At 37.2% G+C, this 26,829-nt stretch overlaps 1 protein-coding gene across 1 annotated transcript in view; it reads left to right on the top strand.

Moving 5' to 3' along the window:
* Nucleotides 1-26,829, top strand: part of LOC306883921 (uncharacterized protein) — a 146,087-nt gene that overhangs the window by 111,949 nt on the left and 7,309 nt on the right. The window contains exons 36-48 of the mRNA XM_079439447.1: nucleotides 641-694; nucleotides 852-905; nucleotides 1,795-1,839; nucleotides 5,988-6,038; nucleotides 6,141-6,185; nucleotides 9,846-9,872; nucleotides 11,865-11,918; nucleotides 12,726-12,770; nucleotides 13,833-13,877; nucleotides 13,990-14,052; nucleotides 19,006-19,041; nucleotides 23,715-23,759; nucleotides 24,112-24,264. Of these exons, the coding sequence (XP_079295573.1) occupies nucleotides 641-694; nucleotides 852-905; nucleotides 1,795-1,839; nucleotides 5,988-6,038; nucleotides 6,141-6,185; nucleotides 9,846-9,872; nucleotides 11,865-11,918; nucleotides 12,726-12,770; nucleotides 13,833-13,877; nucleotides 13,990-14,052; nucleotides 19,006-19,041; nucleotides 23,715-23,759; nucleotides 24,112-24,264 (717 nt within the window). The remainder of the gene's footprint in view (nucleotides 1-640; nucleotides 695-851; nucleotides 906-1,794; nucleotides 1,840-5,987; nucleotides 6,039-6,140; nucleotides 6,186-9,845; nucleotides 9,873-11,864; nucleotides 11,919-12,725; nucleotides 12,771-13,832; nucleotides 13,878-13,989; nucleotides 14,053-19,005; nucleotides 19,042-23,714; nucleotides 23,760-24,111; nucleotides 24,265-26,829) is intronic.

Here is a 26,829-nt window from a genome sequence, read left to right on the forward strand (position 1 = left end):
CACTGAAGACGCAGTGGATTACCTTTGTTTTTGGAGGGAATACATCCTCCGATCTGCCTAAATGCGTTTGTTCGTGCGAATCATTCGTGATCCAGCCTCACCTACTGAAGGAGTGAGAATAAGGTTATTTTATGAATCTTTGCAAATCGCCTTTCCTAATAACGTGCCATATCGCAAGTTCCATGGCTGAAGTAAACAGTATCATGAGAACGGCTCGTCACCCCACGGAAGAGAGGGGGTGGGGTGAGCAGAGCTCATTAGCATTTAAAGGAACATGGACTAAAACAGCTTGCTGAAAATTGGCTGATTTTGACAGGGTAAAAAAGGGTGTAGTTTTACACTACCACTGAGAAAATTTAACCAAAGTATGTTATTGTCTTTTCATTAAGACCCTAAATAATCATATCAACTTGTGGAAAATGAGCATCCGATGACCCCTTTAACATCTTTTGTTATTTGTACCCATTCACATTTGAAGCAATGCTAACTTTGTATAGAATAGTATATTGTCCAATGGATTTTCATTAAAATTTTCATTTTATTGTTGTTGAAATCTAACCTCAAGCTCACAGTTGATTGGTCCGTAGAGAATGAATTATCAATTCAAAACAATTGTTTTAATCTGTTTCTCTGTTCCCAGGGGTCCCCAGGTGTGCCAGGATTGCCTGGATCCACAGGGCGTATGGGTCCACAGGTTAGAAACTTCCAGCAAAAATAATTATCACGAGTTCATGGTTTCTTTGTGGCGGCTAGTTTAGTTCCTTGGTAATCTTTTTTTTTTTTTTCTCCCCCCCTCCCCCCAGCGATGTATCTAATCAAAATGATCCTTATGCATATTCCTCTGCATTTAGGGACTAATTGGCAGACCAGGATCTGTTGGGTCCCCAGGGCTAAAGGGAGAACGGGTAAGCAGAATCAAGTGATAATTTCTGCTTTAAGATTTTAAAATAATATTAAGGCCCTTAAAAAAGATAATGCCATCTCAAACCCAGGCATAGTATAATTGTTTGTGGAACACAGCGAGGTGTTTGCAAGCTGTTCATGCTATATTTCCATAGAATACAAGTTTATGGACATGGACAATGTCAAATGAATAAGTGAACACTAAATTTCGTAGGCTGCTGTTGAGAAAAAAACAAAAACAATAACGAATTAAAATTTGGACCATTTCTTTCACAAAATGATTCGATGTTCTCAGAAGGCCTCAAATATAATGTATCTTTTTTAATCTTTGCACAGGTTTAGCACAACATGATAGTGTAAATTTTAACTGTATGCATGTCATCCTAAATGTTATATATACAAATTCTACATTTAAACTGAATTTTAGTGTGGGATAAAAACAAAATGTAAGGCACATCTTTTTCTCTCTTTCGCTTTTTCCAACAATATAGTTATTTGACCCATCTGCATCTGTATGAGTCACACACACTGCCTGATAAATGGTTGAAGTAATACTCTCACAAACAGTTAGCAAGAGATAGTGAATATGTGTTCGACGAGCTGGTGGTGTGCCCTGCAGTGTGCAGATATGCAATAGAAAGGGAAGAGAGGCATTTTTCATCGGTTTTCATCAGCTGATCGGCTCCACTGAGAGCCAACCCAATAGAGCCAAGTGGCATTGAGTCTATCCTCAAAACTTCCAAATGCTCTATCTGAAACCTGTTATTATTCACAACATTTGCTAACACTGCAGTGTGGTGTTGGCCCTGACTCTCAATTCAATCATATACTTTGTTTGGAGAGGCAGTTTGTGTTATGCATGTACAGAAAAGAAATGTCTTTTTGTTCCAGGGCAGCGATGGACCGCAAGGCAGACCCGGACCTCCTGGACCTCCTGTAAGTTCTGATTTAAAGAGTGTGTTTTCTACACCACTAGGAATTGCAAACGTAATTGATAATATAATGAATGCTTTCCTACAGGTTTCCATAACTCTTCCCGCTGTCTTTCATTGGTCACTAAACAGATAGCTCTGCTCCAATCTAGCATCACATGAGTTTTACGAAACACTAAGCAATTTTTGACAGTATTTATCCTTTTTGGGAAAATTAGTCTAAAAGGGGTTTATTCATAGTTGTCTCTGAATATAAAGATGGAATGGGGAAAAATTATTTGCATAGAAAAAAAATCTGCTATAAATGATATGTAAAGCATAAGTGAGATGCGCATTAAATAAAAAAAAGAATTGATATTTATAGGCCCATATACTATATCAGGTAGACATTTTTGAATACTTGTATTTGCAGTTTCTTACAGATCTGAAAGTTTAACATTTTTAATAGCAATTTGTATGTATTCCATAAAACTCCATAAAAGCTGCATGATGCATCAATTTCTAAGGCCTCTTAATTATCAACATGATCAAAACTGAAAAACCTGTTGCATACGATCTTCTTCATGACTTCTGTTTTCTGATTGATAGTTCATATTTTTTAGTAAGTAAAATACTTTTTAGTATAATTCTAAAAATCTTCCCCTTCAGGTGTTGGTATATGTGGAATCTTTACTATTTTTTTAAAATAAAGTATACATAATAACTTTTAATTTCAGAATAACTTTTATATTCTTAGTGTAGTAATTTTAGAACTATTAATTAAATTTTAGTTTCTGGAAATCGAGTCGTATCGATTTCATATTAGCATGATTAATGGATATTAATCAAAACGTCCAACTTATACCTTATTACAATACCTCATTAACGACTTGTCCAGCAAGCATTAAAACCAGTATGTTTTAACAATTCAGATTATTCCCGTGGCCACAGTAATACTGAATTGATTAGGTAATTTTTAGCATAGGTAATTTTAGCATAGGTAAATTTTAGCATAGGTAACGCAATCTTTGGCAAACAGTTTCAGACTTGAAAATCACATAGCACCAGACAGAAGATTTCTTTATAAATCAAAGTTTATTTGCTACTCTACAACACTATTAAGCTAAAATAACACAAAACAGAATACACACACAAACACAAACATTGCAGGCAATGAATTGTTTTGATTTGAAGAGAGTTTAAGGTTCTAATGCTCGTTTTCAAGAATGCTCTAACTTCAACCTGAGGGAGTCACAAGCAAGGAACTTTACTATCTTTACTCTTAAAGATGAATGCAACCAGTTTCCAGCAGAATTATGGGGAATTATTTGATTACTTGCTCTGAGTTGTTTCGTTCCTTTCCTGGTTGAGGGAACCCCGGCTGCTGAAGTCGTAGTTGTGTGATGTCACTGGGGATGCCCTCTTGCAATTGGTTGGTTTCTCTGTGACGTGATGACATTTTTTTTTAATAAAATGTGATTTCTGACATTTGTATTCCAAATGTCAGGCTTTAGAAAAGTTAGATTAGGGACCAGGTTCAAACCTTAATGTTAGATTCAGCAGTCCACATAAACCATGTGCCTGTCATTTTGGTAAACATGAAACCTGCAAAATCTATTTTCTTCAACACTCCAACTCATTTCAAACAAGCATAATGAAAATAAAAATTTAAATATATACAGTGGGGGAAAAAAATTATTTGATCCCCTGCTGATTTTGTATGTATGCCCACTGACAAAGAAATGATCAGTCTATAATTTTAATGGTAGGCTTATTTGAACAGTGAGAGACATAATAACAAAAAAATCCAGAAAAACGCATTTCAAAAAAGTTATACATTGATTTGCATTTAAATGAGTGCAATAAGTATTTGATCCCCTATCAATCAGCAAGATTTCTGGCTCCCAGATGTCTTTTATACAGGTAAGGAGCTGAGATTAGGAGCATTATCTTAAAGGGAGTGCTCCTAATCTCAGTTTGTTACCTGTATAAAATACATGTCCACAGAAGCAATCAATCAATCAGATTCCAAACTCTCCACCATGGCCAAGACCAAACAGCTGTCCAAGGATGTCAGGAACAAGATTGTAGACCTACACAAGGCTGGAATGGGCTACAAAACCATCGCCAAGCAGCTTGGTGAGAAGGTGACAAAAGTTGGTGTGATTTCGCAAATGGAAGAAACACAAAATAACTGTCAATCTCCCTCGGACTGGGGCTCCATGCAAGATCTCACCTCGTGGAGTTTCAATGATCATGAGAACGGTGAGGAATCAGCCCAGAACTACACGGGAGGATCTTGTCAATGATCTCAAGGCAGCTGGGACCATAGTCACCAAGAAAACAATTGGTAACACACTACGCCGTGAAGGACTGAAATCATGCAGCGCCGCAATGTCCCCCTGCTCAAGAAAGCACATGTACAGGCCCGTCTGAAGTTTTCCAGTGAACATCTGAATGATTCAGAGGAGAACTGAGTGAAAGTGTTGTGGTCAGATGAGCTATTTGGCATCAACTCAACTCGCCGTGTTTGGAGGAGAAGGAATGCTGAATATGACCCCAAGAACACCATCCCTACCGTCAAACATGGAGGTGGAAACATTATGCTTTGGGGGTGTTTTTCTGCTAAGGAGACAGGACAACTCCACCGCATCAAAGGGACTATGGACAGGGCCATGTACCATCAGGCCCAGGGCATTGAAACCAGCCAGGGCATTGAAAATGGGTTGTGGATGGGTATTCCAGCATGACAATGACCCAAAACACACGGCCAAGGCAACAAAGGAGTGGCTCAAGAAGAAGCACATTAAGGTCCTGAAGTGGCCTAGCCAGTCTCCAGACCTTAATCCCATAGAAAATCTGTGGAGGGAGCTGAAGGTTCGAATTGCCAAACGCCAGCTTCGAAATCTTAATGACTTGGAGAGGATCTGCAAAAATGAGTGGGACAAAATCCCTCCTGAGATGTGTGCAAACTTGGTGGCCAACTACTAGAAACGTCTTACCTCTGTGATTGTCAACAAGGGTTTTGCCACCAAGTACTAACTAAGTCATGTTTTGTGAAGGGGTCAAACACTTATTTATAAACACTGTAGCAGCCATATCACCCTGTAGCCCAAGACTGGTTGCCCACTGAAGCTAAGCAGGGTTGAACCTGGTCAGTACCTGGATGGGAGACCTCCTGGGAAAACTAGGTTGCTGTTGGAAGAGGTGTTAGTGAGGCCAGCAGGGGGTGCTCACCCTGCAGTCTGTGTGGGTCCTAACGCCCCAGTATAGTGACGGGGACACCATACTGCTAAAAAGCACCGTCTTTCGGATGAGACGTTAAACCGAGGTCCTGACTCTCTGTGGTCATTAAAAATCCCAGGATGTCTTTCGAAAAGAGTAGAGGTGTGACCTCGGCATCCTGGCCAAATTTCCCCATTGGTCTCTGACCATCATGGCCTCCTAATCATCCCCATACACTGATTGGCTTCATCACTCTGTCTCCTCTCCACCAATAAGCTGGGCGTTTTGGCGCACTATGGCTGCCGTCGCATCATCCAGGTGGATGCTGCACACTGGTGGTGGGCGAGGAGACACCACCCGTCACAATGTAGAGCGCTTTGAGTGCTTAAAAAAGCAGAAAAGCGCTATATAAATGTAATTAATTATTATTAATTATTATTATTATTATTATTATTATTTCACTCATTAAAATGCAAATCAATTTTTAACTTTTTTTAAATGTTTTTCTGGATTTTTTTGTTGTTATTCTGTCTCTCACTGTTCAACTAAACCTACCATTAAAATTATAGACTGATCATTTCTTTGCCAGTGGGCAAACGTACAAAATCAGCAGGGGATCAAATAATTTTCTCCCCCCGCTGTAGAGTATACAATGCTTTAACACATTAAATTGACAGCCATAATTTCATAACCACATCAGTGGCCCCATAAATACAAACAAAAAGGCAATTTTAGACTCAAATTTAGTTTGATTCCCTTATGATTTTATAGCCTGGTGAATGATAAATAAGGAGAAAAATCTTAATGACTTGTATTTGAAGGCAGAACCTGTGACATATCTGCAAACTATAATATCATATTGATTTGGGCAGGTTATTTTGACTTTAGCCAATAAGCAGCCACCTAGCAACATGCTAACATCTTGTAAACTTGTTTTTTTTTTTTTAGGGTGTCCCATATGCGGAGACCAATGGAATGAGCAGTCTCTATAAGCTTCAGGTAAAACTTTTATCTGATACTAAAACACACAGTATTTTAGATTGTGACTGTATTGGTCATATTGTTTATACCTTCTAAACTAACTAACTAAATTATTTACAGAATGGAGCGGCTAATACAGGTCAACCCGGACCACCAGGGCCCCCGGTATGTCATATTTTTTCAACTATATCCAACATAAAGTAAATAGTTCTTTGAACATACCCCACCACAGGGAATCAGCTGTTGCACTTTTAATAAAGTTTAAATGTCAATACACAAAGAAGCTACATTGATTTGGGAATCTGTATTCGGTTTAGCTGCTGTCCGCCCCTGATTTCAAGAGTTTTACACAGCATGAATTGAAGGACGGATCACAGCCACACAGACACAAATCTGAAACTCAGACAATGACAGCAGCCCAAAGGGAGAAGGGCAAAACAAACCAGTCACACATGGTCAACAAAGTAGCTGCTTGTAAAGAAGGGGTAATTGAAATGCAGCGCTTTAACAGGAAAAAAAGAGAAATACATATAAAAGAGCTTTTCTAGCCTAGCGGAATCATCCGATTAGCTTATCAACGGAGCGACACAGCACACTTATCTAGTCTGTATGTAATGTGTCCTTCCTTTCCACGAAGAACAAGAGTGTATTTCCTCCTGGTCCATCTTTACCAGGCCGCCCAGAACTCTGGAAATGCTAAACCCTTATCAGCAGGTCTGAAAGGGGACACTTTTCCAATCTCCCTCCTCACTGCGAAAGACTCAAGGAGCTGCTTACAAGTCCCTCAGGATGTTTGTTTCGGTTTATCCTAAGCTGAACCTGTTCTAAGTGAGACGTGACACTTCCTGTTGACATGCCGCAGCTGGAGGAGACCACACTTAGACAAAGCACACTTACACTTCGATTGAACTTCATTTGAACAATCAAGATGCTTGTGATTGGAAGAACGTTTGATCCGACTGGATTATGTTAGCATGCAGAGTCATGATATATTAGCTCACTGGTGTGCTAAAGGGTAAAATTAGCTTTCGAATATAATATTCAATCTTATCTTATTGGGGGAAATAGGGTAAATTGGAAGCACTCTTGGCTGTCATCTCAAAAAGTGGTTCGATTTGCCTCAGTTCACTTTAGTGTTTATATTTTATGTCTAATGCAGTTCTGTTTAGGCTGTTTTCCAGAACCTTCATCACTGTCTATGGTCTACAAAGTCAGCATCCTAAGCATCATGGAACCTCAGTGAATAATTCAAAGGGGTCGTGAACTGCCTTTGTTTTTCATTTTGTACTGTTCTCTGAGGTCCAATTAAAATGTATCAAGATTTTAACACAAAAAAAACAATATAGGAGTAATAGGCTACCCTCATCAAAACGCTCTGTTTGAAGGTAGACTTGGAAGTAAACGCCCACTGCTATGATTGGTTGACAGTTGTGTATGTTTGACAGCCTACATGCTTAATAGAAAACACACAAATACTCAGTACATATCAAATAATCTGTAATAAAAGATGAAGCAATAGTGACCACATATTAAAAAAGTTAGTCTGGTCCAATATAGTCGGCACAGCATCGTCTTTTAGTTTCAATCTTTCAGAAGTTCCTGCGACAAATTGTGCCTTATTTGTAAACAAATCCGTGATAAAATGAAGTGAGAAAAAAGGACCAAGTTCTTACTGATGTGATCTGAAACTTCATCAAATATGAAGTTCATGATATAAAGTTTATTGTTTGGTATCTGCTTAGACCTGCGTTTGCCACTCTTGTCATTTACATACTATGTGCACGAATCAGAGGGGCTAAACATTCAGCGATGTAGAAGCAAGCGTTGATGATCTTCTCCTGAGGCAGAGTTTTGCCAAAATATTATGTCATAAAGTGGTACATTTCACAACCTGTCGTTTTGGCCAATAGGCTTCAATGTAAGTTGTTTTTAGACTAACAAGAAAGTTACAGAATGTACAGAAAGTTACATAAACTTACATAATGATTTTATAGTACAATGTATACCAAAAGATCAAGGGAATTTTGATTTCTTAGTTTATGACCCCTTTAAAGTGCCCCTATTATGGATTTTTGAAAATGACCTTTCATGCAGTGTGTAACACAGTGTATAAAGTTATTGTCTCTCAAAAGAAAGAGTCGACTCTGAATCATTGAAACGAGTCGTTTTTAAAACGAATCCCAAGCCGATTCATGTTGACGTCAACATGAAACATTAGCATATTGCCCTCCCACTTGTTGCACGCACAGACCCAGTGTCTCAATGAAAATGCTAATTCATTCTTTGCCATTAGGTGCCGCTTTTGGAGCGTTAAAATCTCACAAACATTGCTTTAAATGAAATCGACCAATCACCGTAGATTAGTATCACGCAAAGGAGGGGTTTGGAAAAATTAATCCTTGAGCGAATTGTTTGGGAGTCGTTGAGCAAATAAGGGAAAAATAAATGCATATTATAAGAAAATTAAAGTGTTTTTTGACCTGGCATGCACGTCAACTTGTTGTTGGGGACTCACAAAACCAAAATATGAACCTTTCATATCCCATAATAGGGGCACTTTAAAACTCTACATGGGCATAAACAGTCACTTATGCACAGCCCACATGGTGCCTTAAATTGTTAGATAGATAGAGCTGTGCACCATTCAGCCTTACAAATCTTATTTAATTACTGCATTTAAATAATTAAGCAAATGGGAATTCATAATTGTAATTAAAGTTGTAATTTGAATTTAACTTGTTAACCTCAGTTAATGAAGCCTTTGCATTACATGCATAATTGTAGACTCATTTGAAAGAAGATATTTGACTGTGGAATTGCAGTGGAAGTGGAGTTACACAAATATAAACAAAATTCAGTGTTTAAGTGCAGCTTTTATGCATTTCAGTGTGAATTATGAATAAATAAATCTATTAAAATTAATGTACAGGTATAATAATAATAATACTAATCAGTTGTTTAAAATTTTTGCTTAAAGCTAGACTTATTAAATTTTATTAAGTTTCCTTTTAGTTCTAGTTCCTTGTATTGAAATTACAATATGTACTATATATTCAATGTAAATGTTAATTCGGAATCAGAAAGAGCTTTATTGCCAAGTGGCCTTACACACACACAAGGCATAATTCATTATATCATTAGTTGTTTTTATCAAATTAACTTATTTTCCAAACTGTGTTGTAAGAACACTTCCCATAAGATCTCCCAAAATGCAACATTTTAACACAATTATTTCATTAATAAATTTGAATGATGTAAAATGTTGATCTAATAGCATTGTAGTTGTCATTTTATTGGTGCTTTGTGGCAAAATTAAGTTGTTTTGATGGTAGGCTACTGAACTGACTGAGTTAATATTTCTTATCAGTTGAGTAAAAATGTACATATGAATTATGAATGTATTCTACATATGTAGTCAATAAATAATGTAATTATTTGTCTCAAACTTCCTAACATTCATTTCTTGTGTAACTTTAATTTCTTTAAATTAAAAGTCAATAAATTCTACTTCTGTTCATAAACTTCCCGAGATACGTCGCCAGTTCAATTCAAAATTCACACTGATGAAATGCAAAAGATCCGATTCTGAATTGTGCTCTACCCGGTTAGATCGACAGCTCACTAGGATTTGGAACAGAATTCTGTCAGCATAATTCCCTCATGGCCCTATTGTTTGTCAGTCACTTGATTGTGTTACTGTTTGACAGCAAATCTAAGCAGATGTCATCCAGCTAATGACACAGATTGGATTAATTGATAGCACACAGAGCCGTAAGGTCAAATAAGGTCAGTTTCACAGGCTAATTCTGTGCTTTTCTTTTCCAGGGGCCCAAAGGAGATGAAGGAAGGATGGTGAGTGTTGCTTCGCTGTGATTTGTATTGAATGGTCCTCTGCCCTTCTATGCCTCTGGATCGAGAGAAACAGGTCTGGCCAGCACTCGCTTTCTGGCTAGTCTCCATTAATCACAGCTCTTGGCTCAGAAGTAGCCCGAGAGCAGCCGAGCACAACAGTTTAGTCACACAGCATTCTCAACAACAAAAGGAGTGATCAGGAACGGCGCCTAAATCAAATTGTCGCTGCATATTTCTCTGCCTGTGGGAGATGTTGTGAACTCGGTACATGCGCAACCCCCAAACAAAAGCACATGCACGACAGCGACGGATCCCTACAATATCAACAATGCAGCTCCAGCAGCCAAAAAGCTGGCACTTCCTGTTCTCACGGGTGCAATTTGATTTTTTTTTTTTTTGCAAAACCATTTTTCTGCGGCATGCTAATTTGACATTTGAATAAATGGTCCCAGCAGTCTCCGGCACAGCGCTAGAATTGCCCCCATCTGTCTCCAGTCGACCCTCTTTCTGGTCCCATGTAGGTCTGCGCTCTGTTATACATGGCAATCTACATGTGCGACAATTACTGCCGCAATCCGTCTCGGTGGCGAGGCCCGTTAACGTGGCACCCGCTGCTGTCCGTCAATAGCGACTGAGCCGTGAGACGAACGTAATATACCATGCTTGTACGCAGATTTTTCAGCGCTCCGTGGACGGGTTCGGTGTGGGGAAGCGGCCAATCACTTGGGGTGAATTATGAGCTGCTCTGTTTGCGGCGAAGTACGTGTGATTTATTAACACAGCAGGCTAAATGAAAATGGAAGGAGGAAAGTAAATGCTTTGTCAGGATGGTAATGCGACAGAATTAGAGTTAACTCGACGCACTTGTCAGGGCAAAGATAAATATGTGGGTTTTAATTTGAAATAATCAGTGACATGCTGAAAAATGGCGTTTGGTGTTTGTTGAGCCACTAAAATACATGACAAAACCAGTTTGGTAGCTGCACCGTTGTGATCTGCTCCATCAGTCGCTTTGACCTGGAAATACATTTTGAGTTTCCACTGAAGGAAATGGGAAAGTCACAGCTTTCTAAAGAAATGATTTTTTCTATTCCAAACCATTGCTGTGAGATAATCTTTTAAACTTCTGGCACTTTTATGGCTCAGGGGTTGACTTTTATTATATATATGTTTAATTCTTTTATACATATATATGAAGGTAACATTAAATTTGACTTGGAAACTTTTTACCATGCTTTCATCATTTAGTTTTACTACTTTTCAAATGCCATATGTATAGATTTGATTTTTTTACTTTTGTCCCAGAGCCAGAATATCCAATATTCCGAATATACAGCTAATCCATCATAAAAAATATAGAAATGTTACATTTTGAAACTATTATAATATAAATGAAGAGTAAAAATAAACCTTTTCAATATATGTGAAAATGTTGGATCATGCAACATGGTGTAATGGTGTATATATATATATATATATATATATATATATATATATATATATATATACGTCTATTATTTGTGTATATTTAGAATTCAAAAAAATGATATTACGTTAGCTTTAGTAAAACAAAGGCGTCATCCATTTTTTTCTAAATTGTAATGCTAATGAACATAAATACAACATTTATGATGCTGAAAATGACACAGCGGTGAAACATTTTCATAACCTTTCCAGAAGTCCTGAGGGCTAAAATAGTGTTTATATTTGTTTTTTGTAATTTTGTGCCAAAATTGACACCGTTTGAAAGACTTTTACTCAAAATCACCATTTGCGCATTTCTCTTTAAACAACTAGGCTCCCAATAGTGACTTCCAATCCAAAATTCTTAAATTTCCATTAGAGAAAAAGGGTTATTAGTTTTCTGAAAAAATGTAGTGAAGTTAGTTGCGTTGCCACTTTTACTTTGTCACTTCTCAACTCTGATGCACACACAGAGTTTCACGCATGAAGGTGTCCGTGCTGAGCTGGAATGTGTTTCCTTTATTCCAGGGTGAGCTGGGGCTGATGGGATTACCAGGTCTAGAGGGGTTGCCAGGTGCTAAGGTAAGCGCGTTTGAATGAATCGTGTCACTGGACGCTCTCTCACCCTGTCTGAGTGTCCCAGATTACACACAGCTTTCAACAGCTCAACCATCCGTTCCACTCTGTACCACGATTTGACATGACATTGCAGTTTTGGTGTGTATGAGCGTGTGTGTGTGTGTGTGTGTGTGTGTGTGTGTGTGTTTGACAGACAGAGAGATGGAGGATGGTACACAGACATTCATAATTGATTCAAGCATTGTTAGTATTCTAATTTCACCGCAGTGCTTAGTCAAAGCACTCGAGAATTCAAGAGAAAGACCATGAATATGAGAATACTAGAGAGGGTAGAAATAATAGGCTTCATTAAATTGAGCCCACATAATGGTCCAGACCCCCCCGACTGCACGTATCAGAGCACTGGTGCATGGAGACTCTTTCTTCTGTCTGCCAGAGCAGCTTCCTCCTTTGAGCGGCATCAAACTCGCCCACTCTTCCCAGAAAGGACTTGTCAAGATGTAGTCGCAGCATTTTGCGTGCTCGCCGACTCCACAACAGCCACGAGGCTGCCTGATCTCAAGCTGTTTATTTGCATGCTGTGCCCCAAAACTTAAAAGCAGCTCATTAATTCCTAAAGCCAGCAGAGCGCATATGGAGGAAAGAGAGCAGCTCACACACACACAGTGATACTCAAATAATGATTTTGGAGGACTTGTCAAGCACAGTTGGTTTTGAGAACAGAGAGAAAAGCAATCGTTGTTTTTCTGACATGTTCTCAGGCGGTTTTGCAGTAGATTCGTCATCTTACATGTGTTTGTGTATTGTAAGGGTGATCCTGGTCTACCTGGTCCACCTGGTGTCTCTGGTCCTACTGTAAGTTATTCTGTTGTTATTTTCCTGCTTTCAAATCACTGTACTACACATGAAACTACATATTATTTAGGAAATATATACAAGCAATAAGATAGTTATTAAGTAAATGGCACAATGCACAGCCTGCAGCCTCTTCAGAATTAACTATAGTCACAATTGTTTCCAATATTAATGGCAAAAATGTTCATGAAAACACTACTTTAAGAAAATTTTCGAAGCGCCATCCTTCTGCTACAGATTTTCAGTTGGTTATGCGTCAATTATGGATTGAGTTCAAACAAGTTTTTGTGAATAATAAAAATATGATTCAAAATAAGTTAAGTACATTATTAAGATAACTTCAAACATAGGTAAAGGTGGTAATTGTTTTATTGTAAAATTAAAGTCTAACCCATCGACCTATGTTGAATATTGTTCATGCTTGTTTCCCATATTTTTATATTGATATTTATATTAATTATTAAATAAATATAATTAAATGCTAATAATTGAATACTATTAAATATAAACTTTAGCAAATCTCAAAATAAATGTCCAATTTCCATTGTATACATTATAATTTTACCAAAATTCACTTGTAGCATTTAACGTTTTTCTTTTTTATTCATTTTATTGTGTTTTTTTACTATTTTATAGTAATTTATTCTAGCATTTTATGCATTTTCCAGTGTTTATGTATTTTCTAGTGTTTCATTTTATTTAGAATAAAGTTTATTTATTCAGTTTTATTTATTTACGTTTACTTGTATTGGTGCAACCCTATATTATAAACTAGAAGATATACTTCAGTCTCTGACATGTACGATACTGGACTGTAAAATAAAATTTATCTTTTTAGTTGTGTTGGATAAGCATATTTAATGCTGCAGTTCCTATGGGATTTTCTTACGTTGAAGCTGTGATGGTTTAGTGGTCTGTCACAAGATAATGGTTTCATATCACGTATGAATTTTTAGACAAAAGCAGTGGATGTTTTAGCCTTGTTCTCAGCCTACAGGTGGTTTAAATGGATACCAGGTTTGAGGTCTAACTCTTTCTCCTTGTCGTTCCTGTAACTGTTAGGGAAAGCCTGGTCCACGTGGTGAGCCAGGGATCCCTGGAGAGCCGGTGAGATTTGCTTTGTTGCTTGTTAGCAGCTGTCAATCATACGGCAGGTTTTGGCAACAGGATGATGCGAGACTGATGTTGTCCCATTTTCCCTCTTTGTCTTTCCACACAGGGAGAACGAGGGCCTGTGGGAGAGACTGGCTTCCCTGGACCTGAAGGGCCTCCTGGATCCCCTGTGAGCAATCGTAGCATTCATTACACCTGTAATCTGCAGTGTGCACTAATGAACACCTGCCTTTAAACTGCAGCAGGGGTTTTCAGATGTCTTTATCACAGGACCCACAAATATCAGAATCTTCTTGCGAGGGACATCTTAAATTAAAATTAAAAGCCTTTCTAAATATGCATGTGCTTCTGTATATTTTCATAGACCAATTTTTACTATGTGAGGAAAAAATTATTATTTATATTATTTATTTACTTTAAGTACATTTGTTATTAAAATATATAAAAATGTAGTTAATTATAATATATCATTATTAGTATTATTTGTTGTTGTTATTATTTTTGTTAATATAATATAAATAAATTATACATATAATTACAAATAATTCTGAATTATTAAAATAGTTTGATATTATGATATATATTAAAGAGAATATAACTATATAAACCTAAAGAGAATATAACTATATGCAATTTTTTTTTTTTTTTTTGTCAAAAGCTGAGACTGTCAATGTAAAAGTATAACTGTGATTATTTTCTTTTTAATAATTAAGATCTTCCATGGTCCCCTTTGTGGCCAAGGGGGTCCCTGGATCTACCTGTAATCTACCATTTATGCTGCACCTGGCTGTGATCTACACCCTGTATAATAACATTTAGTTCTCATTAGTTTCTGTCTTCTGTTCTTAACTCTGTGATCTTATAACAGATTGATCCAACGTTTGATCCATCCTTGAATTGCAGACCAGATTTAATTAACTGATTAGTCTGCTGATTGATTCACAGTTTGACTCGCTGTGAATTCAGAATTCTGGCACAAACATTCCGTTGGAGTTTATTTTTCCTCAATACTTGATTTCTGCTCACTGGCCTGTAGTTTGATTCAGAGTCTGGGCTGTTTCTAATTAGAGATCCCTGAATGCTAAAAATCACAGTAAACAAGCATCAGATATACTATACAACTGGAAATATAGAGGTTTAGATTAGCTGAATTACTATGATTGACACAAATATAGTGTGATATAGCAGTATAAAGCAGAGCTCTGTGTCAGATTGTTCTCTACAAACCACAGCGAATGTTTCCGGCTGTAATATAATATCTCACTTCATAGCACAGAGTAATCTCCTCATATTCTTCTCTGTACTGTGGCGTTAAGCCTGGCTGATTTGTGCTGTGGTAATGAGTGCAGTCACTGGGGTAAACGTTTGATTGGCTGTCTCAGTGAAGGAGTACAGTGGCTGTATGGGTCTCATATAATTGCTTTGTTATTCGCACAGCCATAATGCCTTCAGCACCTCCGCTGAATATACAGTATTCCCCTGAGGAATTCCTGTTTCTTCCCGGTGATATTTTGCGATTTATTCCTAGGTTATGTAGCTTGAGTCCTAATTGTTCGCACTTAACCTTAGTGGAACAATGTGGGCTAAACGAACTAAAGTACGAACTATCAAAGTTGATAATATTTGCAACACATTTTACTTTTGTAATGTGACATATAGTACCACCAAGAAGTGTGTGGATACTTTAGACACACTTTAAAATGCACGAATGCCATTGCAGTGGATGATTCAAAATAGCAAAGCATAGATAGATGGATGATGGATGATAGACAGATGGATAGATAGATGATGGAGGGATGATGGATGATTGATATATGATAGATGTATAGATGATGGATTGATGGATGGATGGAATTAATGATGAACGATAGATCAATAATAAATAGATGATGGACGGATATGATGATCCATCCATGGGACGGGAGGATGGATGGAGGGATGATAGATGGATAGATGATAGATGATAGATAGGAAGATGGATTGATAGATGATGGATGGATGGGTGGTCAGATAGATAGATAGATAGATAGATAGATAGATAGATAGATAGATAGATAGATAGATAGATAGATAGATAGATAGATAGATAGATAGATAGATAGATAGATAGATAGATAGATAGATAGATAGATAGATAAATGATGGATGGATGGATGGATGGATAGATCTGTTTCTCAGAATTGTCTGTTTCTCAACCATTTCTGTTCAGTTTTACATATTTGCAACCTTATATTGCAACTTTATTTGTCCAAATTGAAAGCATTTTTCAGAATTACAATTTTTTTTTTTCTCAACTTCACCTTTATATCACTCAATACTCTGAGGTGAAAACTTGCTTCCATTTTCACTTCTAAAAGAACATTATGAAAGTTCAAGTTTCAAGTTTATTTGTATAGCGCTTTTTATGATACAAATTGTTGCAAAGCAGCTCTACAGGAAATTAAGTTTCCACAATATATTTATATATTGCAGAACCTTAATATATTTAACTTATGGCAAAATTAGGTAATTCTGTATGTTGTCTGAGCGTTGACATCCTCTGAGGTCCTCTGAGGGGTTGGCATTATCTTTTCTCAGGTGTTGGGTCATCTCATATCATTTAAGGGTTGGATCCAGACTGAAGCTTCTGTAATTCCTAGTTACCACGGGATGTTAATCCTGCGGGAGAAACAAATAGAGACATAATTATCATAGCTGCTGCTCCATCTAAGCAAAAATGATTTGTTCAACCCAAGCTAAAGAATAATAATAATGTACATTTGATCAGATATAACTGCAGTACAAGATTATAAGATGCATTATGTGAATGTTTGGCTAAAGAGATGTGTCTTTAATCTAGATTTAAACTGAGTTCTAGAGTGTGTCTGAACCCCGAACGTTATCAGGAAGGCTAATCCAGAGTTTGGGAGCCAAATGTGAAAAAGCTCTACCTCCTTTAGTGGACTTTGTCATCCTAGTTACTACCAAAAGTCCAGAGTTTTGCGACCTTAGGGAGCGGGTTGGATTGTAGCGTGGTAGAAGACAAGTTAGGTACGCAGGAGATAAACCATTTAGGGCCTTATAGGCAAGTAATAATATTTTGTAAATGATACGGAACTTGATGGGTAGCCAATGCAGAGACTGTAAAATTGGGGTAATATGATCATATTTTCTTGACCTGGTAAGAACTCTAGCCGCTGCATTTTGGACTATCTGTAGCTTGTTTATTGAAGATGCAGGACAACCACCTAGCAGTGCATTACAATAGTCCAGTCTAGAGGTCATGAATGCATGAACTAGCTTTTCTGCATCAGAAACAGGTAGCATGTTTCGAAGCTTGGCAATGTTTCTAAGATGGAAGAATGCTGTTTTTGTAACATGGGAAATATGACAAGGACAAGTTGCTGTCTAATATAACACCCAGATTTTTTTACTTTAGAGGACGTAACAGTGCATCCGTCTAGTTGCAAATTGTAATCCAAGAGATTCTGTGTACTGTTTTTTGGTCCAATAAGTATTATCTCTGTTTTATCTGAATTTAATAGGAGGAAATTATTGGTCATCCAATCTTTTACATTTTTTACACAATCTATTAGCTTAGTTTAGAAGTTTCATCTGGTCTTGTTGAGATATATACTTGAGTATCATCAGCATAACAATGAAAACTAATCCCGTATTTTCTAATAATATTACCAAGAGGCAACATGTATATTGAAAATAGCAGAGGACCTAGGACAGATCCTTGTGGTGCTCCATACTTTACTGGTGATAATTGAGATGACTCCCCATTTAAATTAACAAAGTGGTAGCGATCGGACAGGTAGGATCTGAACCATCTTAAAGCCTGCCCTTGAATACCAGTATAGTTTTGTAATCGATCTATGAGTATGTCATGGTCTATAGTGTCGAACGCAGCACTAAGATCAAGTAATACTAGCAATGAGATTCAGCCTTGGTCTGAAGCAAGAAGCAAGTCTTTTTTAATTTTAACAAGTGCAGTTTCTGTGCTATGGTGAGGCCTGTAACCTAACTGAAATTCTTCATAGAGATAATTTTTTTGCAAGAAGGAGCACAATTGAGCAGACACAACTTTTTCTAAAATTTTAGACATAAACGGAAGATTTGAAATGGGTCTGTAATTTGCCAGTTCATTAGAATCTAGTTGTGGTTTCTTAAGACGCTTAATAACCGCCAGCTTGAATGGTTTTGGGACGTGTCCTAAAGATAACGATGAGTTAATAGTATTGAGAAGCGGTTCTTCTGCTACAGGTAACAACTCTTTTAGTAGTTTAGTGGGTACAGGATCTAATAAACATGTTGTTGGTTTAGATGCACTGATAAGTTTATTTAGCTCTTCCTGTCCTATAGTTGTATAGTTCTTTGGGTGTGATGAATGAAGCTGAAATACTGGACGCAGTAGAATCTACATTTGTTATTGTATTTCTGATGTTATCTATTTTATCAGTAAATAAATTCATAAAGTCATTACTATTAAACTGTGAGGGAATATTTAGATTGGGTGGCGTGTGTTTATTTGTTAATCTAGCCACTGTGCTAAATAAGAGCCTTGGATTGTTTTGGTTATTATCTATGAGTTTGCGGGTATGCTCTGCCCTGGCAGCTTTTAGAGCCTGTCTATAGCTGGACATACTGTTTTTCCACGCAATTCTAAAAACTTCTAAGTTAGTTTTTCTCCATTTGCGCTTAAGATTTCGAGTTTCTTTCTTGAGAGAATGGGTATAACTGTTGTACCATGGCGCAGTACGTTTTTCTCTAACCTTTTTCAGTTTGAGGGGTGCAACAGCTTCTAATGTATTAGAGAAGATAGTGCCCATGTTGCTAGTCATTTCGTCTAGTTCATGTGTATTTATGGCTACACAGAGCAGTTGAGATAAATCAGGCAGGTTATTTGTGAATCTGTCTTTGGTGGCTAGAACGATATATTCACATGTTATAGAAACGAAAATGATAGTGTATAAAATAGTTTTTAAGATAGAAAATAGACGATAAATGACTGTAAATTTCTAATAGCATCTCAAAACATTTGTGCTCATAGGACCATCTAGTTTTGTATGGACATTATAATCAATGCATAGTTGATTTGATTGCAAAGATTGATGGGAATGTTCTGTCTCCTCCACAGGGAAGGCCAGGAAAAGATGGAATTCCAGGCTATACGGTATGTGTGTGTACAGTATATGCATGAGAGAGCTTTGTCTTCTGTACTGTATGTCTAAGATGATAATGTTAGCAGAAAATTAATGCTTTTACTTTAATACCTGCAGCATCTAATAACTTGTGCGCTAATATTTTGCCAGCGAGTAGTGGATAGCGGTTAGACTCAGATCTGTGCTGGTCTACATTTATCTCTGTCTCACTCGATTTCTTTCTTTCCCAAGCAAATAAAAACCCAACACCAGTCATTAGTCTTGTAAAGTTTTCAATAATAAGACCGCTTACTCACTGCTAATGCTCTCCAGTGTGGATAAAATCCTGCCCATGAGCCATTAAATCATGAATAATGCATGCAATCACTAATTAAATGTCCCCTACAAACAGGGTTTGTAGTTTCGAAAGCCTTGTCACGTCAAACAAAAAATGTTTCGTTCTCTGATGCCTTGTCACAACAGAACGCATATCTACGGTAGAACTGTGACAAATCGCACTTCTGCACTTTACAGCAGCGAGCAGACACATCAGAGAGCCGCCAACACACAACTCGCATATATACGCCTCTGTCACAGACAGACAAACACTGTAAATGCAGCATGTATCTGCAGATCTTAATGAGGTGAGCAAGAGAGAGCAGAGGATGAGGTGCAGGGATGAGTCAGAAGTCAGTTCGCTCGTCGACCATCTTGCTAACGCTCAGGTCAGATATTTTGTATAGGAATATAACAAGGTTTTGAGGTTTAGCTTATTAGCTTGGTCCGGTTTGCCTCTGCTGTTCGATGTTGTAAATGCAACATCTGGCAGTAATAATGAAGCATTACATGACCAGTGTTATTTTAGTATTATTTAAATACTGTTATGGTATTTAATATTTTGAAATAGATTTTTTTGGATATTCACATTTCATTTGAATATTACTTTTAATATTTTTTTTTATTTTTAGTAGTTTCATCTAATTTAGTTATTCGATTTCTTATGCTGTTTTATGTTATTATTTCAGATGTATTTCAGTTCAGAGTTATTATATTTAACTGAAGTTAATTATAGTTTTAGTAATTTTAGTACAAATTTTATTTGCTATCTGACATGGTGACGTTTCTAATTTTAATATTCTAATTTCAAATGCTCTCTTTTTTTATTACTTTATTATATTATTTCAGGTTTTTTTTCAATTTCGATTGGAAATACATCTCTAAAGTTAACTACAGTTTTAGTAATTTTAGCACTAATTTTATTTGTTATCTGACATGGCAACATTTCTAATTTTAACAATTCCTGATAAAAAAAATTTTTTTTTTTTTTTTTTTGGTTTTTACTAATTGAATCTAATTTAGTCATTAAATTCCTTATGTTGCTTTATATATTGTATTATTTCAGATTTGTTTCAATTCAGAGTAATTATGGTTAAACTAAAACCAACCCCCATTTAAACAATTGCTTTACTTAAAATAAATGTTAACTGAAATAAAAATAAAATATTTTAAAAACAACTTATTTTGGAAATGTCAATGTATTTTATTTCAGCTACTTCAGCTTTTTTTAGTTTGTATTGAAGTACTGAAATAACTCAAACTAAATAAACTAAAACTATCACATAATAAAATTGGATAAAAACTATATAGACATAATAAAAGGAAGTTGTGGCCTAATGGTTAGAGAGTTGGACTCGTGATCCAAAGGTTGCGGGTTCGAGTCTCCGGCCGGCAGGAATTGTAGGTGGGGGGAGTGAATGTACAGCGCTCTCTCCACCCTCGATACCACGACTGAGGTGCCCTTGAGCAAGGCACCGAACCCCCAACTGCTCCCCGGGCGCTGCAGCATAAATGGCTGCCCACTGCTCCGGGTGTGTGTTCACGGTGTGTGTGTTCACTGCTGTGTGTGTGCACGTTGGATGAGTTAAATGCAGAGCACGAATTCCGAGTATGGGTCACCATACTTGGCTGAATGTCACTTCACTTTCACTTTATAAACATGACATAAAATACACAAAACATTTCTACTTTAAAACTAAAGTGAAAATATAAAAATAAATCTAATTCAAAATATTAACACAAACTATAATAGTATAACAGTGATACTAAAATAACATTGTTTTGTTAGTTTTATTTTTAGTTAACTTGCATCTTTTATTTGTTTAAATTGATTGGCTCAAGCACAACGGAGCAGCAAGATGCTGGATTTTAAACCGTGATTTGTTTTTCAACAAGCGGTTCACCTTTTCCCCCTTTATACTGTCTCTGGATGAGTCAAGGTTCAAATGGGTGTGGATCATCTGGAGGAAGTTCACTGGCCTTATCTTCGCTTTCATTCACGTCACCATCTTCTCAAATGGCACGACTATGTGTTTGCGGGGTGTTGGACCACTCATTGAGATTTCCTCTATTTTCTCTTCTTTTCCCCCTCCCTGCTTGGTTCACGGATGGCCGTCTGTCTCTTTCGGTGGTGCAACAGTGACATCTAGCAGGAAGGAAGTTCCTCCTGTTTCATACTTTTCATCTCTTTTATGGCAGGGGCTGAGGGAAACACAATTCAGTGGGCACGGTGATAGCTTTAAGCTCTCCTCATCAGGAGCCTGGGAATAGAGAGGAGGAGAGAGAGTGTTAGACATTGATGGGGGTATGGATGAAAGCAGATGGTTGAGGATGCTTTCACAAAGTGCCGCCCGCTTTAGAAACGCAGGCTAGATTGCATTTCTTTTTTGCTCGGCTGCTGTAATCCAGCAGGAGAATTTGATACCGAGATGTTCCCCGAGGAGCTAGTGGGAGCCGTGATGCGAGAGAGGAGCAGAGATAGATGGGAAAGCGAGGGGAGGGAGAAATGCAAGAGTGGTTTTGGAGTACAATGAGAGGTGTTTCTCTACAGAGCCCTCTCAGAGGAGATGGAGAGAGAGGTTGAAGAGAAAGAAAGATCCAGAGGTTCACGGCTTTGATGAGTTTGGGGAGAAAATGGTCATTTGTAAATCCTCTGAGCTTTTTCACTCTGCTCTCGACTGAATAACTGGAAAAGTTGGCCCATTAAAGCGGCCAAATAATTTCATTCCTCTAATGCGGCTTGGGAGCCGTCTATCAAAAATAGTGCAGTTTAGCCGTCTATATGTATGAGCGTTTACTTCTAGGACCAAAAAAAAAGGTGCCTAGACATTTGCTAGATCTGACAAAACCACCCTTTGGAGACATCCAGAGGCCTCCTCAATTTGAAAAATTATTCCTTAAAAATAATAATAAAATAAATAAATATTTAAATAAGAAAATATGCATTGTGTGTGTGTGTGTGTGTATACATACATATCTATATATATCTATGTGTGCCTTAGGCTGGCCACAATAAAAGGCCACTCTAAAATGTGCAGTTTTACTGTATTGGGGGGGTCCGAAAACCAGTCAGTATCTGGTGTGACCACCATTTGCACAACTGACACAACAATGGGCCTCAGGATCTTGTCACAGTATCTCAGTGCATTCAAAATGCCATCAATAAAATGCACCTGTTCATTGTCCATAACATACGCCTGCCCATACCATAACCCCACCGCCACCATGGGCCACTCGATCCACAACGTTGACATCAGCAAACCGCTCGCCCACACAATGCCATACACGCTGTCTGCCATCTGCCCTGTACAGTGAAAACCGGGATTCATCTGTGAAGAGAACACCTCTCCAAAGTGCCAGACGCCATCGAATGTGAGCATTTGCCCACTCAAGTCTGTTATGACGACGAACTGCAGTCAGGTCGAGACCCCGATGAGGATGACAAGTATGCAGATGAGCTTCCCTGAGACGGTTTCTGACAGTTTGTGCAGAAATTCTTTGGTTATGCAAATCGATTGTTACAGCAGCTGTCCGGGTGGCTGGTCTCAGACGATCTTGGTGGTGAAGATGTTGGATGTGGAGGTCCTGGGCTGGTGTGGTTACACGTGGTCTGCAGTTGTGAGGCTGGTTGGATGTACTGCCAAATTCTCTGAAATGCCTTTGGAGACGGCTTATGGTAGAGAAATTAACATTCAATTTACGGGCAATTCCTGCAGTCAGCATGCCAATTGAACGCTCCCTCAAAACTTGCGACATCTGTGGCATTGTGCTGTGTGATAAAACTGCACATTTTAGAGTGGCCTTTTATTGTGGCCAACCTAAGGCACACCTGTGCAATAATCATGCTGTCTAATCAGAATCTTGATATGCCACACCTGTGAGGTGGATGGATTATCTCGGCAAAGGAGAAGTGCTCACTAACACAGATTTAGACAGATTTGTGAACAATGTTTGAGAGAAATAGGCCTTTTGTGTACATAGAAAGTCTTAGATCTTTGAGTTCAGCTCATGAAAAATGGGGGTAAAAACAAAAGTGTTGCTTTTATCATTTTGTTCAGTGTGTGTGTGTGTGTGTGTGTGTGTGTGTATATATATATATATATATATATATATATATATATATATATATATATATATATATATATATATATATATATATATAATATATGTGTATATATATATATATATATATATAATATATGTGTATATATATATATGTATATATATGTATATGTGTGTATATATATACACACGCATACATACATGCATGCATACACACACACACACACACACACACACCCTTGCTTGTATACTTTTATGCTTTTTTTTCCCTTAATTTCTTAGATTTCTCCTTTATCTATTTTCACAGGGAGCCACAGGCAGACCTGGAGACAGAGGTACTAAAGGAGAACGGGTGAGATTTCATATTTTGTTTTGATGGATTACATGCACAATAAAAGGGTCAGTGTGACAATCAAACAGCATGAAATAAACCATTTTGTTATTGTGACAAGAAAGCTATAAAAGGAGAAATAGAAAGAAGAAAGCATATCATTAAACACATCAATAACCCCCCGCAAAAAAAAAATTGTTGCTCTATTAATGACTACAAATCTCTAATCTCCTTGTAGTAATTTTGATAAATTATATGGTGCATTGAATGTAATACATCCAGATGCTATTATTAATTGAAGTTGAGGGAGCTCACAATAGTCAGCTTGTGTTTTTAAGATTCTGCTATTCATATTCTGGTGTTGCCTTTGCAGGGAGATTCAGGGATTCCAGGAGAGAGAGGAGTACAGGGAGAAAGAGGCAAACCTGGAGAAAGAGGGATCATTGGTCCTCAGGGACAGCCTGGACAGAAGGGAGAACCAGGCACACCTGGATCTTTAACAACACCAGGGACCGTCAATCTGTTGGTATGTAAATAATCCTCAATACAAGCCATAGAGAGAGAATGTAGTATCTGTTAAATCACTGTTCTAAAAGGCTTTCCATTTTGACTTCACCACACATACAATGTGAGCTTAGATTGGTTTTCTTCAGGCCTGCTAATAGTGAGACCAACACACATACACTACCATTTAAAAGTTTAGGATCAGTAAGATTTTTTCTTAGAAGTAAAAGTGTTAGTTTCTTTCAAAAAGGACAAATTAAATGATCAAAAGTGACAGAAATATTTTGTAACATTATATATTTGTACTAATTCTATTATGTTCTTTTGAATTTTCTATTCATCAAAGAATTCTGAAAAAAAAAATTTATCACAATTTCCACAAAAATATTAAGTAGCACAATCATTTTCAGTATAGAAAATATTATGCTACTTGAGCACCAAATAAGCATATTGATTTTTTTATTTCCTTCTATAAGTAATGGCTGCTGAAAATTCAGCTTTGCCATCATAGGAATAAATTACATTTTCTAATATATTAAAATAGAAAACAGTTATTTTATGTTATCATATTTAACAATATTGCTGTTTTACTGTATTTTTTATCAAATAATGGAGCCTTGGTGAGAATAAGAGACTTAATATCTTACAGGCAATTTAATAAAGGCAGTATTAATACTGGTAATATTAATAATTTCATAAAATCTTGATATTGTGTGTATTAAATGTCATAGAACCGATTTTGAAGTATATTTATTTAAAGATTTGTTAATTAAATTTGTACATAATTTGTTGAAAGTTTCAATGGTTTGGTTTAAAAAATAATTACAATTTATCTGATTATTATTTCATAAATTCACGTGTCAGTCTTTACAGGGTTAAGGAATGTTCACACCAACAGAGATTTATAGCAATAAACCAACCGGTAATCATTGGTTTGACGGTTGAAACCATTTGAAGCAACATCAGCAGTAAGCCTATATGAGCATACATTTTTTTGTGTCAGGAAAACGGATTCAGTGTCAAACAGTACAGCCTATTTGAGATCAGATTTTCAGGAGCACAGCCAGTGGCACAGCCAATCAAATAAACCATATAGGGCCTTCAGCAGCATGAACACCCACTACAATCAACTGTACAGCCACCCGATAACCTCCAGCAATAAAATCACTGTCAGCGTGAACCCTTTCCAGCTTACAGTGACTGCAGACTCCTCTGGAGGTGGAGCACATCTTTGACCTCCGTAAAGATCCAGTTGCTGGCTTTCTCCCAATCTGCACCAGCCTCCTGGCCCCCGTCCCGAATCCATAACCGCAGGTCGTCCCATGCTATTCAGAGGGCAACCTTCATTGATTGCTTTGTTGTGCATAACACACGCGTGAACACTCCAGAATAAATAATTAGGAGCTCTGCATAACAATAATTACCCACACGTGTTCGCAAACCCATCAGCCTCTGAAAAGCACAGTCTGCAGCAATGAGCCACCCGCTGCGAGGCCTATAGCCAACGCTCTCACTCCAAATCAAACAAACTCACAGCCATGTCACTCAGGAGGGGACTGTTTGGAGAGTATTGTGTGTGTCGCGGGGGTGGAAGGATATAGTAGCGGCTCTAAACCACACACAGAGACAGGACTACAAACATTAAAGGGATAGTTCAGTCAAATTAACATTCTGGCATCATTTACTAATTCTCAAGTTGTTCCAAACCTAAAACTATGACTTTCTTTTTTTCTTTTAAACACAAAAGGTGATATTTTGAAGAATGTTGGTAACCAAACAGTTGATGATAGCCATTGACTTTTATAGCATGGAAGTCAATGGCTATCATCAACTGTTTGGGTGAACTAGCCCTTAATGTTCTTTGAAGGATGAAAGTTTTTTGGAGGGTTGATAGAGTTTAAAAAGGGGTATTTCGCCCAAAAATGAAATCATGTTGTTCCAGTATGACAGACTTTCTTCTGTTGGACACAGTAGCTAAATTTGTGAATAATATTTGCTCTTTCATGTATTGAAAGTGAATGAAATCTAGGGCTGTCAAAAAGATTCAAAAAGAACACAAAAGTGCAAAATGATATGCTTCTATTCATGAGTTTAGGGTCAGTTAAAAAGAATTAAACATTTATTCACCAAGGATATGTTAAATTGGTCAAAAGTGACAGAAAAGACATTTATAATGTCACAAAAGACATTTTTTAAATAAAAAAAGTTATTTTTTACTTTATATGCACCAAGAAATCCTGGAAATATAAAGCAGCATGATTGTTTTCAACACAGAATGATTGACTCTTCAGAATCATGTGACTCTGAAGGAAGACTGGAGTAATGATGCTGAAAATTCAGCTTTGTCATGACAAGAAAATAAAAAGACATTTTCACATATATATATATATAAACTTTTAAAAGGTAGTGCATGTCAACTTTCTGTGAGGATCAGACCAAATTTTGAGTCATGATCATTAATTATTTTGTGAACTGTATAAACTGAATCATTTAAAAGATCTGACTCAAAAGTACCTTTTATTTCATGAATCAAACATCACAGATTTCTCAAAGTTTTATGAAAGTTATAAGATGAGCAGTGCAGGGT

The sequence above is a fragment of the Barbus barbus genome (assembly GCF_936440315.1).
Source record: "Barbus barbus genome assembly, chromosome: 18".
Classification (NCBI taxonomy): domain Eukaryota; kingdom Metazoa; phylum Chordata; class Actinopteri; order Cypriniformes; family Cyprinidae; genus Barbus; species Barbus barbus.